Here is a 16,505-nt window from a genome sequence, read left to right as displayed (position 1 = left end):
GCTAATGAAGGGAAAATGTGAATGTTGCAGTAATGCTGGGCTTGATAATGGACCTTTTTTTGTTAAATAAATAAAAAGAAATCGTAAATATTGAGCAAAGAGGCGTGCTGCAGCATCGCCCCTTGTCTGTCCTCAGTGCAATGTCGCTCTCTTGATACCTCTTGTGCGTTTCTCCGCTGTCCATCACCATCAGTTGCCTGTTGTAGTGACTCCAAGATGCCACCCCCCCCCCCCCCTCCCCCCTCGGCATCGCTCTAATGTAATGTGTAAATAATAACTCTTGACTCAGCTATGGCCAGTACATTCTACTATGACCTCACAGTTAACTTTCAGGTGTCTTTTTCTCGTTTGTCTATCTTTATATATATATATATATATATATATATATATATATATATATATATATATATATATATATGTGTGTGTGTGTGTGTGTGTGTGTGTGTTCTCTGAGCAAACCAAACCAATCACTACACTCACCAAGTATTACAGTTGTACAGTTGTACCTTGGATTCCAACCACATGTAATGTAATGTGCTGGTCTTAGCTGCTCTGCTGTACCTTTTTTTATTACGGCATTATTATTTTTTTGTACATGTTTAGACAATTCTATTGTGACCATGTCCTATGCAAATATGAAAAATAACAAGATTGTCGAATTAATGTATGTTGTCATAACTCGTATGCATGGAATAGTGAAGTTTACATTTGGAAATAAATTCATAAAATATTGCAGCTCCAACTTGTTTAGTGTCATTTTTGTATGCACACAGAATAACGAATTACTAATTAGTACAAAAAAACATTGGAATACATGTTTATGTAGTATTCTGGTCGCTAGGCATCAGTACTTTGTAAATATATGAGAAAATAAATTTTATGTTACAAGCATTGCCTGAGACAGCTATGAAAAATGGGGATTTATGTGACCTTTGGCCTCAAAGTGCACTGCTTGATAGTTAAGTCAAGCTGCCTTTGGGCGAGAGGCGGGGTACACCCTGGACTGGTCGCCAGTCAATCACAGGACACATATAGACAAACAACCATTCACACTCACATTCATACCTATGGACAATTTGGAGTCGCCAATTAACCTAGCATGTTTTTGGAATGTGGGAGGAAACTGGAGTACCTGGAGAAAACCCACGCATGCACAGGAAGAACATGCAAACTCCTCACAGAGATGGCCGATGGTGGAATTGAACTCGGGTCCCCAAGCTATGAGGCCACCATGCAGCCTTTCTTTACTCATATTATGTCTAATATATTGGTAATACAAGTATAAAGGGGACTATAGGGGTGTTATTTCATGTCTAAAGGGCTCTAATAATGTTAGGAACTGTATTTAGAAGGTTTTAATGTACAATTTGTGAATCTGTGCACTAACCACTCTTCCGGTGTGCAGCCTGAAACCTTAATCCTGATTCAATTCCTACCCTAACCCTAACGGGAAATCGAACCCTAACCCTGAAGACTAACCATAACACGAACTATAGTCCTAACACAAGTCTAAACCCTGACCTGACACCTATCCAAAGCCTTTTCCCAACCTAAACCCAAGACTCAACCAGTCCCCAACCGAGTCCTAACCGAAAACCCTAACCGAAACCCTAACTCTACTCCAAAACTCTTGAACCCTGACCCCAACCTTGACCCAAAATGCCATGGTGGGGTCCTAGGCTAAGCACTTGTTCTCTGTGTTGAGAGGGGCGGTTGTGACTGTGCCAATTCGCCCCCAAATGTTGTGTTGTGTCTGCTGTGGCCCGGGAGATTTAGTTACCGTAGTTACCAAGGCAAGGCACAGCAATAAACATATAAATAAATAAACAGCTGTCAATCGGCCCATCGGGAAAACTCCTGATGGCCACAGCTTGGATCTACACAACATTGCATTGCATTGCACCATTGGGGAGCACAAGATCAATGAAAAATGTTAAATAAAAATGATAAGTAGTTTTTGCTCTGAAATAAGGTCAGGTTGTGTACTTCCTCTTGAAAGTTGTAAAACCTGAACGTGTAAGTTGCTGATCTAATCATTTTTCATCTCACTTATTCTCTCATTTGCTTTAAGGCTTTGTTTTCTTTCCTCTGGGGACCACCTTTGGGGGGTGCTACTACTGTCCAAATAAATATATATCGCCTCCCATTCCTCATTCAGGATTAGATTTCATTGGTTCAAGCCGCCTTTTAGAATGATAGGAGAGAAGGGTGGCGTCCTCTCCTCCTCCGAGAAGCCACGGTATTATTGTTGTTACAACAGGAAGTACACCTTGTTCCCTCATTGCACCCATGCAAATATTTACAGTAACTGCGGGGGTATCAACAACAGGCGGGGCACCACATTGCTCTTCCTTCCTTATTGTGTTTCACACCAGACTTTGGTATTACAGCATAACACGCAGAAAAAGTGTGTAAGGGATCGAAGTTTGGTCAGACTGCTGCAAAATAGTGAGACAGGAAGGAAGAGGAACATTTCAAATTGTGCTTGATGAGTGTGGTGTTCACCCAGCTTGTCTCCAGGCAAGTTGGACGAGGAGACGCACGCACAAGCTGCCACAATTGGCAGCGAAGCACCATTTGGTGGGCCATCATAGCCGGGCCAATAGAGCCGTGGTCCTCAATAGGCGTCCCGCGGGCCAGAGGATTTTACATCACTGAGCATTATCAAACTCCATACTGGAAGAGGACATTGACACAGCACCTCCTCCCTTTGTATTGAGTTGTAGACTCCTATAGAGCAGCTACACACAATAAACCACACAGAAAGATCTTCCAGAATCTGCACCTATTCCAGTTGTATTTACTTGGATTTCCAAAACGGACATTTTTAATTTATTCCACCTGCGTCCACTCCACTGTGATTGGTCACACTTCCAAGAGCTTTTGGAATTCCAAAGTCATGACTTGCACTTGACTTTGATTAAAGTAAGGGAGAGTTGTGCAGTGTCAGCCTCACACTCCCGTCCCTCCCCATTTTAGTCCAGTGGCATGACAGTCAAGTCGAGATGGGTCGGAATGTGGTGGGTGGCCATCAACATTTTACGTGTCTTTCTGTACCCTATTTGTGTTCCACAATGCCCACAATGCTACTACCACTACTGATAATCCGACTTGTACACGGTGTGTGGGTGAGGCCCATTCTCTCAGGGTCTCTTCCAGTCACGTGATGATGACACACTTTCTCCTCCGCCGTTATGTGAGCAGCAGCAGTGAGAGCATCTCCTGCAGACAGGATGTGGGGGTGGAGGAGGAGGAGGAGGTAGTGGTTGGACTGATTTATGTCCTCACTCACACCTTTTTGGTTCTATCTGCATCTACTACAGGCGAGGTATAACATGTGTAGATAGTTGCAGCAGTGTGGGTAGCACGAGTGCTTCTCTGGGGTGAGTGGGCAGCAAACACACATAGAGGCTGTGTGTGTATGTGTGTATATGTGTGTGTGTGTCCTCTCCCACCATGCCACTAGGCCACCCACTCTCAAAAGCTTAGATTTTGGAGCTTGGCACCGGCTGAGAGCGAGGCTTAGCTCTCCAAAAGGTCACGGGGGCCAGAGAAGAGAGAAGGGGGGGGGTTGGAAAAAGTGCTTCCTGTTTTAATGTCTGATAGAGCTCTTTGTTGCTCAACAGATAAGGGTCCCTCATGTGAAGGACAAGAAGATGGGAGGAGGGGAGATCGGTCCATGGTGGAAGACAATGTGCTCTGTCTCGTTTACGACACACGGACAGACAAGGAACACGCCCACCCTCCCTCGTGTGCTAGTGTGTGACATCACGTGGATGCTTCAGTCCTTTACAGTTATTATTACAAGCTGGAGACCACAGCGCTGATCTGAGGGCCCCCCTCACCACCAACCCATGACAGGAGAGTTGAACCAATGCCGTTGTCCGGTCACAAGACATTCATCACACACACTGAATAGTCTCTTCTTTCTCACTACACCAACTCATCCCTGCTGCTCCTGTTTTCGATCATTTAAATAATAAACAGTTGACTTATTGCGTTATAAGCAATGAAGGGTATGAAAAAAAGATTACGAATTCAATGAAAGAGTACAACTCCTTACTTTTATCCCTGTGACTGTCTTGTACACTGTAAGGGAAGTTGCAAGGGTGGGTGAAACAGGCTTATGGGGACATACTGGGATCTACTGGGATCTACTGGGATATAATCTGCAGAAGGTGCTGAGGTAGCGGGTACAAGACCACTTGCAGAACTAAAAAGATTGTCCCTCCCAGATCTCCCTGTGACTGTGCTCACGGATCCAGGACAACTTCGGCATTCAGTAATCCTTATCCGTTAAGACCAAAAGCGCCAATATTGGTGGGCGATGTTCAGTTTTCATTTCCGTGGTATTGACTTTTCTTTTCTTTGGTAGATTGCCGCTCGGAGAGAAAATGGATTGTAAAAAGTGAAATAATAGGTGCTGTTATGTAGCTGCACAGACACACTGTGTTCTTGTTCTCAATATGGTAAAGCGAGGACTACATTTATATATTAGTGGAATGTGGTGCAGATAGAATTTGTTATTGACCATGTGGAGCATCATTTTTAATGATATGATCACCTAAATTTAGACCAAAGCATATTTTACTTATTTTCTAAAAAGAACATATATCATGCGTGAAACTTCCAGTGATTTAGACGCCTTCTTTCAGGAGATAGTGGCAAACCCGATGTCTTCCACCAATCATTTTTTCAGGTTATTATCATAGTCGCCTGACTGCCAAACACATATGGGTGAGTATTGTTCTTCAAATGCTGTATTAAAGCTTTTTAACTGATTTCGTGGCAGTAGTTAGCAGTTTCATGTTAGCAGTTAGTTTCCACACCTCATATGTGCTTGTTTTTGTTCTGAAGGAAAGTCATGCATGTTTCATTGTTTTACTGTTTTTTAAATGCAATTGTGTGCAGATTTGAAATAAACCTTCTGAATCTGAAAAGTGGGAGGACCACACTGTCCAAAAATGTAGCAATGTTACATTTTCTCATTTGCAAAATCAACTCAATTGTGATTAAGTCTGATAAAGCATGACTTCAACTTTAACTTGATACCCCATTCACTCATTTACTCCAAATATTAAATAAGTTAGAGCAGGGGTGGGCAAACTACGGCCCGGGGGCCACATGCGGCCCACCAAGCGTTTGAATCCGGCCCGCCAGTTGCTTTCTAAATATTTGAACTTTTAACATACAAACTGGCAACATAACTTGCAAGTTGGATGTCTTATTTAGAAAAAAACAACAAAACTGTAAAATTAAATGACATAGTTTGATGTAGTCGGATGTTTAAAGTGCTCCTGAAAAAAGGGAACAGCTGAGAACAAACAGCTGATAGTATAATACTTTTGCAGATAAAATTAGACAAATAATTCAAGGAAATTTCTAAGCATAAAATAGTGTGTGTGTGTGTGTGTGTGTTAAATATATGTTCTGGCCCCCTGGACACGTTTGTTAACTGTGACCCACGAGTCAAAATATTTGCCCACCCCTGAGTTAGAGCATATTTTATCCCGTAAAATGTGCCTTCAGTCGCTATTGCTTTAACATTGAGACAAAACGAAACAAGACACTACACTCACTGCATTGTTAGTGAATTAGAAAAGTCACAGCACCACAGTTGAAAAACAGAAGACAGAGACACATGATGTTTGTAACAATAAACTATTATTTTTTTCATATATACATCTGTACCTAATGTGCAAATCAATAATTTAAAGTTGTGTAAAAGTCTTAAAGGAATACAAAATCATATCTTACAGTCCTAACATGGTGGGCATCCAGGAAGGGGGCTCGGGCAGGAAACAAAGAGGAGAAGGAGCGACACCGCAGTGTGGACAGGAGGAGACACAAGCGAACCTCAGTGGACATCCTTGGCCAGGACACACTTTTGTTAAGGACAGCATGGTACATTGTTATCAGCAAACAGCATCACCAGAACAAACGGCAACACAAACACGTCTTCTTTACAGTCGTCATGTTCAAATGAGCAGAAAGCACTTGGAGGCCCACTGATTGGTTAAAGCACTGATGATCACAAAAGGCTTGAGGTGCTCTGATAGCAGCAGGTGCTTCTTGAAAACATGTGGACGAAAGGACGGACACTGTCAGACCGGACAGGAACGTTTAGTGAAAGCATGACTGCGAGGCGCGTGGGAGACAGACGGGTAGGCGGGCCTACATGGGCGGACACGTAGAAATCACACTCGGGACAAATACGCATCGGCTCTTGCTCTTACTACCCACAATTCTTCTCAGCTAAGACATTGACCAATTAGGATTATTTAACAGGCAACTGAGAGGGACACACCACAAACACTGCATATTTGAGAAGAGCTCCATTGTTCAGTGTTTGGCACAGGAAAATCTTGGAGGAAAAAAAAAAAGACACTTTTGAGAGTCTAATCGTGACTCCATCGCGGAACAGAGATACACTCAACAAATGTCACATGGCAACCTAATCCGACATTGACCTATATTGCGTATACATTAGAATTCCTGTGGTGGAAATTAGCTCCCACTGTGACAATCGTTGACAATTTACAGGACACGGTTAACCTACAGTATCTATATATTATTGGTGCATAGACAAAATTGGGAGAGAGTGGAGCAGGAAATCACCAATTTATTGCTTTCGAGGCGAATAATGCTCTCCACTTCCACTTTCCTTTGATTGCAAAAACAACTGGAAATTTTGAAGACGAAGCGAGCAGAGGTATTGCATTCGAAATGATTAGCTTCAAATGCTCGGTGATACTGAAATCTTTTCTACAATGAAAAAGAAAAGCTTTCCATTGCGACATCACAAAGAGAGATGACTTTTACTCTAAAACAAGTAAAAGACTAAATAAAAAAAAAAAAAGCACAATAATATGTGGCCAAAGCTGCTCACCGTGTTTGCTTCCCTCATCTTGCCTAACAAGGAACACAAGAGCATTCTGTAACAGAACAAGTCAAAGGTCTGCCATGGCGGTGTTGTGGATGGTGATGATGGCTATGCGGGCCTCTGCACTTTGCCCTCCCTCTCCCTGCGTTTCACCTCCTCCCTGTAGCAGTAGGAGCAATAGTTGTCCGTTTCGGGTCTCCCGTAGAAGGAGCAGTTGTCCCTCTTGCAGCGGCGCTGCTGAAAGCAGTACAAAGGGCTTCCAGAGCTCCGCCCTTTGGTTTTGTCTTGGTTGAGCCATGTGTGAGACGAGTTGTCCTCGTCGGCGAACTCCAGGCAGTCTTGAATGTCTCCCGCGTTGAAGCCGTTCGTGTACGTGTGGGACTTGTGTTCTGCGGGCATGTTGTAAGAGAGGGTTTCCAGGGTGTTGGCGGTGCGCACGCCCGACAAGCGAGCGGGGCTGTAGCTTTGCGACGACAGCGTGCGGTTCTGCTGTGGGTAAGTGGCACACGTTTTGAGGGTGCCCACCATGGGTTTGTAGGGGTCTTGGAAGATGGAGGGCTGCATGTTGACATCTTGGAGGTGGATCACGCTGTGCCTCTGGATGGGTGGGGTATGGCTGTAGTGGGCGGACACAGGGACGGGCCCAGGTCTCTTAGCACCAAAACTGGGAGATGAGTAAGGCGCGGGGGCGGGGTGGGGGACGTGGTGGGAGGATATCGGTGGGGTGAGTGGAGGAACTGGGAAAGAGACGTGAGGGGCCGCAGGCGTGGGACTGTTCCTGCCTTGCATCTTGAGCCCCACGGGGGGCTGCGGGGTGTAGGTGTGGTGGGTCAGGACAGGAGAGCAGCTCTCTGGGGGTGAGCTGTCCGATCGCTCCCTCTGGAAGACACTCTCGTGCTCGGGCTTCTTGGCGGCAACCTCGCTGGGAGCGGGGGGCTTCTTCTCCGCCTCCTTTCTCTTCTGTTCCTGCTCCTGGCTGAAGCGTTCCTGGGCATTGGTCAGGTAGTAGCTAATCATCTCCTCGTGGAATTGGTGTCGGTGGCTGGTGAGAAGGAGGCCCGCAAAGATGAACTTGCGCTCACCCTGCATGGCGGCTCGCAGGATGTTGAGGCTGAGCTTGACATCCGTGCTGTACTTCCAGTTTTCAAGACTCTTGTCCCCCGAGATCCTGCCTGTACTGTCCGTTCTGTCCGTGGGGGAGGAGCTAGCGAGTTTATCTCTATCTGTAGGCGAGGGACTTGTGGCCTTCTCCGAGGAGGTGGAGCTAGCCGACTGGCCCGACTCGTCCTTGCTCCCTTTGGTTGTCTTTGAGTCCTTCTTCTTTGTCTTTTCCGTTCCGTTCTCCCCGCTTCGACCTGAGCCAGAGTTGGATTTGTTCATTTTGCCGTGCACAAGACCCCCCAGTCCCCCCATGTTCTTCTTTAGTTTGATTCCCAGTGTTTTGCTAAAGCTACCTAGCTTGTTGGCTACAGAATCGGCCCTGTTCTTGTCTTTGTCTTTGCGCTGCTTGTCTTTGTCCTTGTCCTTGCAGGTTTTGCCAGTGTTGACGTTAGAGTTGCTGCCAACGGACTCGCGATCAGAGTCCATGGACTCGGCCAGGGACTGGACGTCTTCGCCTGCAGACGCGGTCGGAGACTCAGGCTGAGCCAGGGGAGCCTACAACATAAAACATGAAGCAGGAATGCTTCAGTACATTTACATAATAAAGGGGGGGGGGGGGCACAAAATATTAAATGTGATGGTTTAGTTACTTATTCCTCCTCCTTCTGTCATTGTTTGCATGCTATCCTCATTAAAATATGAAAACCTATAAATGTTTGGGTGGTTTTAGTTAAAGCAGACACTGTTTTTTCATCTGTGTGATTTTGACAAAGATCAGATCACATTTGATGGTGATTTTATGCAGAAATGTGAGAAATTCCAAAAGGTTCAGATACTTTTTCATACCACTGTAATTTACAATTCATTACATCTTCTCTGAAGCTAAGTTAGCCTCGACAGAGAAGGCCCAGATTTGCAAAAAAATAAACATACCCTTGTTTCAGATGGAATTCGGATCCACGTTACATTCATGTAGTTGTGCAAGAGGTTGAGTTTGGCCTCCAGAGACAAGATAAGACTGCAGAAGAAGATGGACAGGTCAAGCGCTAGTAGTCATGTACCAATACACACACTGGAACCTCTCAAAAACATTCTATTCACAAATTGACCAAACATTTCTGAATAATCATGTATGACATCACATAAGGCTTCAGCAGAACAACTGTCAACTCTTCTTAGCTTCACGGAAGTCAATGGAGAGACAAGCAAGCTAAGAATAAACGTGCTCCTGTCCTTTTCTTCACTCTGCACTCCCATAACATTACCGTGAATCTGAACCCGCTCGGTTACATTCTTTCAGTGCAATAGTCATTTATTGATAATTCGTAGTGTAAACAACCATGAGTTAGAGCGGCACTACCCCGCACCATGACACAGCAGTCCAGGCATGGTGTGGGGGAACTACCGCTGTGGCTACAGACCATAATATCCGACAACCAATGTGAAACTAACTTCACCACGGGACATCGCGGACATGTCTGCATGCTGGTGTTGCGTTTTCTTCTTGCGGATGAAGGAAGTCGATTGGCAACCAGATTTGAGGCGCATTACCGCACCCAGCATGTTGGTGTGTAGCCATTTGTTACGAACCAGATTGGCTCAATCACCTGGCGAAAGCCGATATCATCCAATCTTCAAAATAGAACGGATCGGCAGCCGATCTCCATCCTGAACATCGGATTGAGACACCCCTATTTCTTATTATTATTTTATAGATGATTCACACAGAAAATGGTTGGAGGTCAACCAGCATCCTTGAAGTGTAAAACAGGAGTAGTTCTTTAGTTCTTCCCCCACATCACATTTAAGTCGTGTTTTCTGCATGCATGGTTCCCATTGTGTTCGCTATGGAGGATAACTGTAACCCCCTGCCTGTCAGGAATGTGAAACAGAAAACCTTATATAAACGCCTTCCTAAACTAATAGCGGGTGTTGCTGCTCCAGTGAGGCCGTCCCTGGGAAACCCTCAGGATGACTGACGACCCTCAAAATGTGTTCTCTCTGTGGTCATGCTTTGAAGTGACCGAAGCCAGAGCTCATAATCTGACTTAAATCCCACCCCCAAACGGCACTGAAAACTTGGCAAGGAGTTTGACTTTTTCATTGCAGTGAATTTCTTTGGAAATCAGCACCTTTTTGTGTTCTTGTCTCGTGAGATGCTACTGCACGTGAAACTTACTTGGCTAGCTTGGTATTATCGTTGTCGTCCCTGCCCCACTCCCAGTCCCTGCCAGGGTCCACAGCAAAATGGAGGGCCAGCAGCTTGTGCTCCGAGTCGGTCAGAGGGATAACAGCTAGAAGAGAGGACATTGTCAGAAGATTTAGAGAAGACATTTAGATTTAGAACAGAAACTACAGAACAACGTTGGCCCTTGTTCATTGGATGAAACATTCAGAATTTATCCCAACATTTTAAGAGAAAACAAGAATCCAGAAATCTGATTCAGTCCCCTGAGAATAAAATGACATGAATGAATGAGAATTTTCACAGGCATATTCCAGATCGACTGCACGGTAGACGAGTGGTTAGCGTGCAGGCCACACAGCTAGGAGACCCAAGTTCAATTCCACCGTCGGCCATCTCTGTGTGGAGTTTGCATGTTCTTCCTGTGCATGCATTTCCACATTAGTGGCAATTCCGCATTGTCCATAAGTATGAATGCGAGTGTGAATGGTTGTTTGTCTATATGTGCCCTGTGATTGGCTGCAGACCAGTCCAGGGTGTACCCAGCCTCTTGCCCGAAGACAGCTGTGATAGGCTTCAGCACCCCCGTGGCCCTTGTGAGGATAAGCGGTAGAAAATGAATCAATATTCCAGATTCCAGACAAAACAAGGTCGGTTTTGGTTTTCGAATTACGTACACCATCTCCATTATTGTATGGCCAACTAGTCTGTTGGCTGGCATATCATTCAACGCCCAAACAAAACAGATGTTTTGGAGTTGGGACACTACAGACAGATTCCAGGCTGGGAATCCTTAAATCATCTTTATTATGTGTGTGTGGTTGATTTATTTGTTATTTGTTATTCTCCCTCAAGAAGTCCTTGGTCAAGCGGCCATTGTGAAGTGCAGCGTTGTCCTGTTGAAACACCCAGCTGTTCCCACACAGACGAGGGCCCTCAGTCTTGGGTGATGCCCGCTGCAACATCTGCACGTAATAAACATACACCGCTTGACGACCCTGCACCACCTGAAATGTGGTGAAGTTCCACACTATGCATTCACACAGGTCACAAGTGACCAAAGAACCAAAATGGGTGTGACCATACCATAATGTAATGCTGACTTGCTGAATATCTAAATTGAGTATTATTAAGACATTAGACGTTTTTTAATGCAGCTCTTGTACTGGATCTAGTGAGATTGTGCATATGTCACCTTAATTAAATAGCATAGTGGGAAATCCGAGCAGTTGGAGAGGAAAAGCATACCTCCTAATGAGACTTTGAGGAAGTGAGTGGTTTTCTGACAGATGGGGGAGGGTGTACAAGTTGGTTTCATAATTGAGCACATTCAGACATAGCAGCGTGTGATAAGAGGCCAGATGATTTCATTCATCGTACACTGATAGGATCATATCCTCACAGGCAGGAAGAAGTGCTAATCACTGGACACAGAACACAAAACACCCACACCCTTGCTTCCTGTGTTGGGAGCCTCCCACTGCACGTGCACAGTGTGCTTGCGTGCATGCACTTGAGACTCCTTCTTGTTCATGTGACATATCTCCTTGGACAAGTGAGCGTAGGGAGGTTTCGAGGGTGGGGGGGCAAGCTATCCACATGACAGCAGAGAGACGCAAGCTGCACAAGTTGAGAAGGCTTCACACAGATGGACGAGGCAGTCTCCTCCCCCTTTGCTCACTTCCTCTAACAGCCAATTGGCCGCTTCTCTCTGCAGGCTCCACATCGACACAGCAACCGCCCCCGTTGTCCCTGAAGACAGTGCGGGTCAAAGCGTTCGCAATGGCATCCTTTTTAAGTGCGCGTGTGTATGTGACAAGCGTCACAACAGTGGTGGGACAGACACCGTGATGACGCCTCTACGGCCTGGTGCAGGGTCACAGCCTCCACAAATGCATTAGCACATTTAACATGATCACTAAATTGGATCTGACAGCACTGGCCGCATCCCTTCAAGCTGAGTAAATATATCACATGCAGTACAGCTGCCTATTAGAAATCTGGCCACAGATGTCAAGGTTGGTTTGCACCATGCTTGCATGTGACACCAGCTAGCTAAAAATGGCATGACTAATGCTTATGGCTCAAGTGTGATGAGAGACAATGTTCACAGAAATGCACAGTATGAACAGTCACAAATCTACAGGAAAATGAGCCAGCTTGCTCTCATGTTGGGGTCATGCTGCAGGCAGGGGAGGTCTGTCAGGTGGCGTCCTGGCTCCCGCAGCACAAACGCAGCTGTCCTAATTTCTCGCCTTTCTAAAGTGCTGCGTGTGCTATTGCTGCCACTTGGACTGTGGCCAAATTCCGAGATCGCCAACGGAGCTCCGGGGGACTAAAGTGTGCTGTAATGTATTTACTAGCCCTGCCGGCAGGTCCTTGAATGACCGATTCCCACAACGCATACAAGGATGACATCATAGTCCTTGGTGCACGTAACAGCCTTCTTCACCTTGCTCCCTTTGCACCCTTGCTTCATGTAGTCAGCAGAGGAAATGAAACGTGGGTTCAACTACAAGTAAACATCTGTTGGAAAGCCTGAATTGACGATCGGAGAACCTTTGATGCTCCAAAAATATCACAAAATAGAATTACCAGGGTTGTAGCAAATGCAGTATTTGTATTTGGATCAAATTGGTACGCAGCTATAATGAACTGAAAGGTCCACAGACTTGACCAGAGAAGCTGGCCAACAAAGGTAGGTATCTTAAAGGTGAGTGGTGTTACTTTACTTTAGCTTTATTAGATGGTGATATTTCGGGAATGTTAAAATGTTCAAACGTAGTCTGTATTGTCCTTTTGAATTTGGGAACAGATAAATTCAACATTATTTTATTTTTCTACATGAGGGTTAAGGGAACTTTCCACAGTAGAACTACTTGGAAGTCAACCAGTGTTACAGAACTTTGGAGGTTCCACTGTATACATATGTGTGTGTGTGTGTGTGTGTGTGTGTGTGGCTTTTGGTAATGCACACTCAGCAGTTCAAGTGTCGTACCCCATGGTTTGTCTTGTCTGTTTTAGTCACAGCAGAGGACAAAGTGCACCAATTATAAGTTTTGATTCTGCAGCACCACTGTGACAATGTTTCCTCTGTTCAAGAACAATTTGTACTGTCTGGAAAATTTAAATTCCTGACTTTGGTCAGTGCACAGCTGCACATTTAAAGGGCCTAGTTCACCAGCAGAGTAAACAGCAGTCGCACATTTTAAATCTGACCCAAACCTCTGGCTGCAGATTTTTAACAATGGAACCCTGGTAGTTTATTTCCACCTGTATCCCATTTGCAGCAGCACATGAAACCACAACAAGTAACGTTTTAATTCTGATTGCCATGTTGATTCAATTAAGCGGACAGCGTGGTGAGGAGAACACTTATGGGGCTTTAATAGATAGAGCAATGAAACCTACCCAGAGCTGGGTGCTTACATGGCTGTTATGTAGGTGGTCTTTATGTGTAAAAGACAGCCTTTACTTCATTCAAATAGGAGATGGAGGGATTCATGCGGGCCTGCCAAAGAAAACCTCTAATGGGTTTGAGAGCAGGGCTGGAAATAGAGTTTTCCAGTGCACCAGTTGCTCTCAGTTTGACCACAGTCGCACAGGCGGGCTAATGAAAAGGTACAGCAAGTAGCGCCTGCAGGATAGAGTTAAGAATTTGACTCCACATCGTATCAATAATGGGAAGAATAAATGATAAATGATCAATGGGATGAATGTCCTGAGCTTCTGTTTTGATGCCAGTCTTGTATTGATCTGAATAATGCTGACCTGAGCTGTAATGCGCTTGGTCTCCGAGAATCGGCAGCGCCTCTGCTGGAGACAGACAAGTAGGGCATTCCGTGTTGCCTCAACAATGATCAATTCCACTCAATCAACAGAAATCTCGCTGTGTAATATTCACATGCATACTGTAGATGTTGGTCTTCGTCACACAGCAGGTAAAGAAGCGTGTGTGATAACCTCACATGGACTTTTATAATGAAGGATACACATGAAGGCCCCTCCCTTCCATAGAGCAGCCATGCAAGCAGCCCGAAAAGCCTCCAGTAGCAGGATGTGCCTGTGCAATTTAGAATCAAGTTACTGGGAGGGACCCTGCTTTAATCCTCCACACAGAGGGCCTGAAGAAAAGAGTTAGTATTCCAAAGCAGCCTGTGGCACCTGTACACACGCATGACCACCAACAGTGTGTGCATGAGGTTGTGGGGGGATGGGGCTGAGCGCAGGGCTACACCTGAGACATCCACACACAGTGGTCTGCCTGTCACAAGAGAGCCTTGGTTTGTTGGGGGCCCAAAGCAACCCAAGGACCCTGCCCATATGTGGTGATGTGTTACAGTTTGCTACTCTGCTCTGCCCTAATTGGCAGCGGGGGCTTTTCTGTGTGACCTTTTCCTCGGTTGACCACTTGGAAAATTGCAATATTTGACCATTTCTCATAAACATTTGAAGGCACTTCTCACAAAACCGACTAAACACAAGAATGTCCTTGCCATGTAATGTGATTCCTCACATGACTTCAGTTAAAAGTGTTTCCATAACATCCTGGAGAGACACTGCAGTTGAAATGTTCCCAGTACAGAACTTGATGTACCAGAGAGGAATAGTGCAGGCGTGCACAAAGTAGTGATGATGTTACAGCAGCTTCTGTGGACCTATGCACCATCTAGTGGACAAAACATAGAAACCCACACTGAAATCAAAATGTGGGTGCTGAGTGGGTAATGACTGTGAGGGGTTTTTGATTTGAAGTGCTGCTGGCAGTAAACGGTATTGCTGCAGGGTAAGGAACAGCAGCTTTGTAATCATGTCTGCCTGCTAGTCTGCAGCGGTCATACTCTGACTTAATAACAAGGTTGCTGTTTGTATACTGAGAATAGGCCGGCAATGAAGAAGTGGTTAGCGCGAGCGTCTGTATGCGAGAAAGAGATGACGGAGAAGTGGTTCTGGCTGGGTGCCCACTTAAATGACATGCGAGTTCCACCCACTGAGTCAGATACACAAAAGTGGCGTGACTACTCAGGCTGGTTGTCAAGGAGATCTACTCTGTTTGTCAATTAAAGGAACGCCATGTGAGGATTATTCTGACCTCAAGAATAAGCAAAGCATCCAGACAAGGAACATTGGCACCTTAACAGGCAAAACAAGAAAGAGACTCTGCACCACATGGGAAAAATACAAGACAGCACTAAAGTCATACTTTCTTTAGAAACAAACAGCAAATACTGTGTACACAGTGGTACCTTGGTTTTCATGAATTAACTCTAATAGGTCTAACAAAAACCTAACTGTACAAAAACAGTGTGGTAACAATCAGTCAATTTCATTCATTCATTCATTTTCTATCGCTTATCCTCACAAGGGTCGTGGGTGCCGGAGCCTATCCCAGCTGTCTTTGGGCAAGAGGCTGGGTACACCCTGGACTGGTCGCCAGCCAATCACAGGGCACATATAGACAAACAACCATTCACACTCACATTCATACCTATGGACAATTTGGAGTTGCCAATTAACCTAGCATGTTTTTGGAATGTGGGAGGAAACCGGAGTCCCGGGAGAAAACCCACGCATGCACGGGGAGAACATGCAAACTCCACACAGAGATGGCTGAGGATGGACAGTCAATTCCAGACATCCAAAAATCTTAGGTAAGAATAGAAATAATAATTATAGTTTGACACGCAGAAAATAATGAAAAATAATTATAAATGAGGATTGTTCATGTGGACTTCTTGTACATCTTGGCGAGATGAAAATCAGTAGTGTTTCTCACCTTCTTTATCAAATTTCTGGCACTCACAACTTTCTATGGCACCATGGAGGGTTATCTCGCAACTACACTTAATAAAAAATGCATGGACAGTGTGTCAGCAACACCTACGATTCTTTGTTTGGGCACGCGTCTTTGTGGAACAATAGAGTACTGGGCTAATGTTATGTGCAATATTGTACAAAAAACAATATTGTGAGGCAAAACTGGGGCGTATGAAAACCAAAGTTTGACTGTAGATAAATTTCCATGTTCTGAACTCCTGTTTAGATGTTGCGAAGCTCTGCATAGATGAAATCATGTTACTGTTCTTCAAGTCACAAACGAGCCGAGACCGAATCAACAGCCTCAACACATTTATTTAATTCATAACATTAATTTGTAATTGCAGCCAATTACTTTCATTATATCCTGTTGTGAACTTTGGTAGTGTAACTTTGCTTTCTTGTTTTTTAGCATTAACATTACTTTGCAAAATCTATTGCAATTTAGAGTTTCTACTTGCAGAGTGGTAGTTCACTGATTTACATGGACTTCTCTAAGATTTAATAGTCTGACATCAG

At 44.8% G+C, this 16,505-nt stretch overlaps 1 protein-coding gene across 2 annotated transcripts in view; it reads right to left on the bottom strand.

Moving 5' to 3' along the window:
* Positions 1–5,598: 5,598 nt before the first annotated feature.
* The window catches only part of otud7a (OTU deubiquitinase 7A), a 28,712-nt gene continuing 17,805 nt past the window's right edge, over positions 5,599–16,505 (bottom strand). Inside the window, exons 9-11 of one of the 2 annotated variants that reach the window (XM_058075000.1) lie at positions 10,164–10,278; positions 8,918–9,002; positions 5,599–8,539 (exon numbers count right to left, since the gene is read on the bottom strand). In XM_058075000.1, coding sequence (XP_057930983.1) covers positions 6,992–8,539; positions 8,918–9,002; positions 10,164–10,278 — 1,748 coding nt within the window. In that variant the 3' untranslated portion in view covers positions 5,599–6,991. The remainder of the gene's footprint in view (positions 8,540–8,917; positions 9,003–10,163; positions 10,279–16,505) is intronic. The other variant, XM_058074999.1, reaches the window with a different exon arrangement.

The sequence above is a fragment of the Doryrhamphus excisus genome, chromosome 6 (assembly GCF_030265055.1).
Source record: "Doryrhamphus excisus isolate RoL2022-K1 chromosome 6, RoL_Dexc_1.0, whole genome shotgun sequence".
NCBI lineage: Eukaryota > Metazoa > Chordata > Actinopteri > Syngnathiformes > Syngnathidae > Doryrhamphus > Doryrhamphus excisus.
This window is presented reverse-complemented; position numbering and strand designations above follow the sequence as displayed.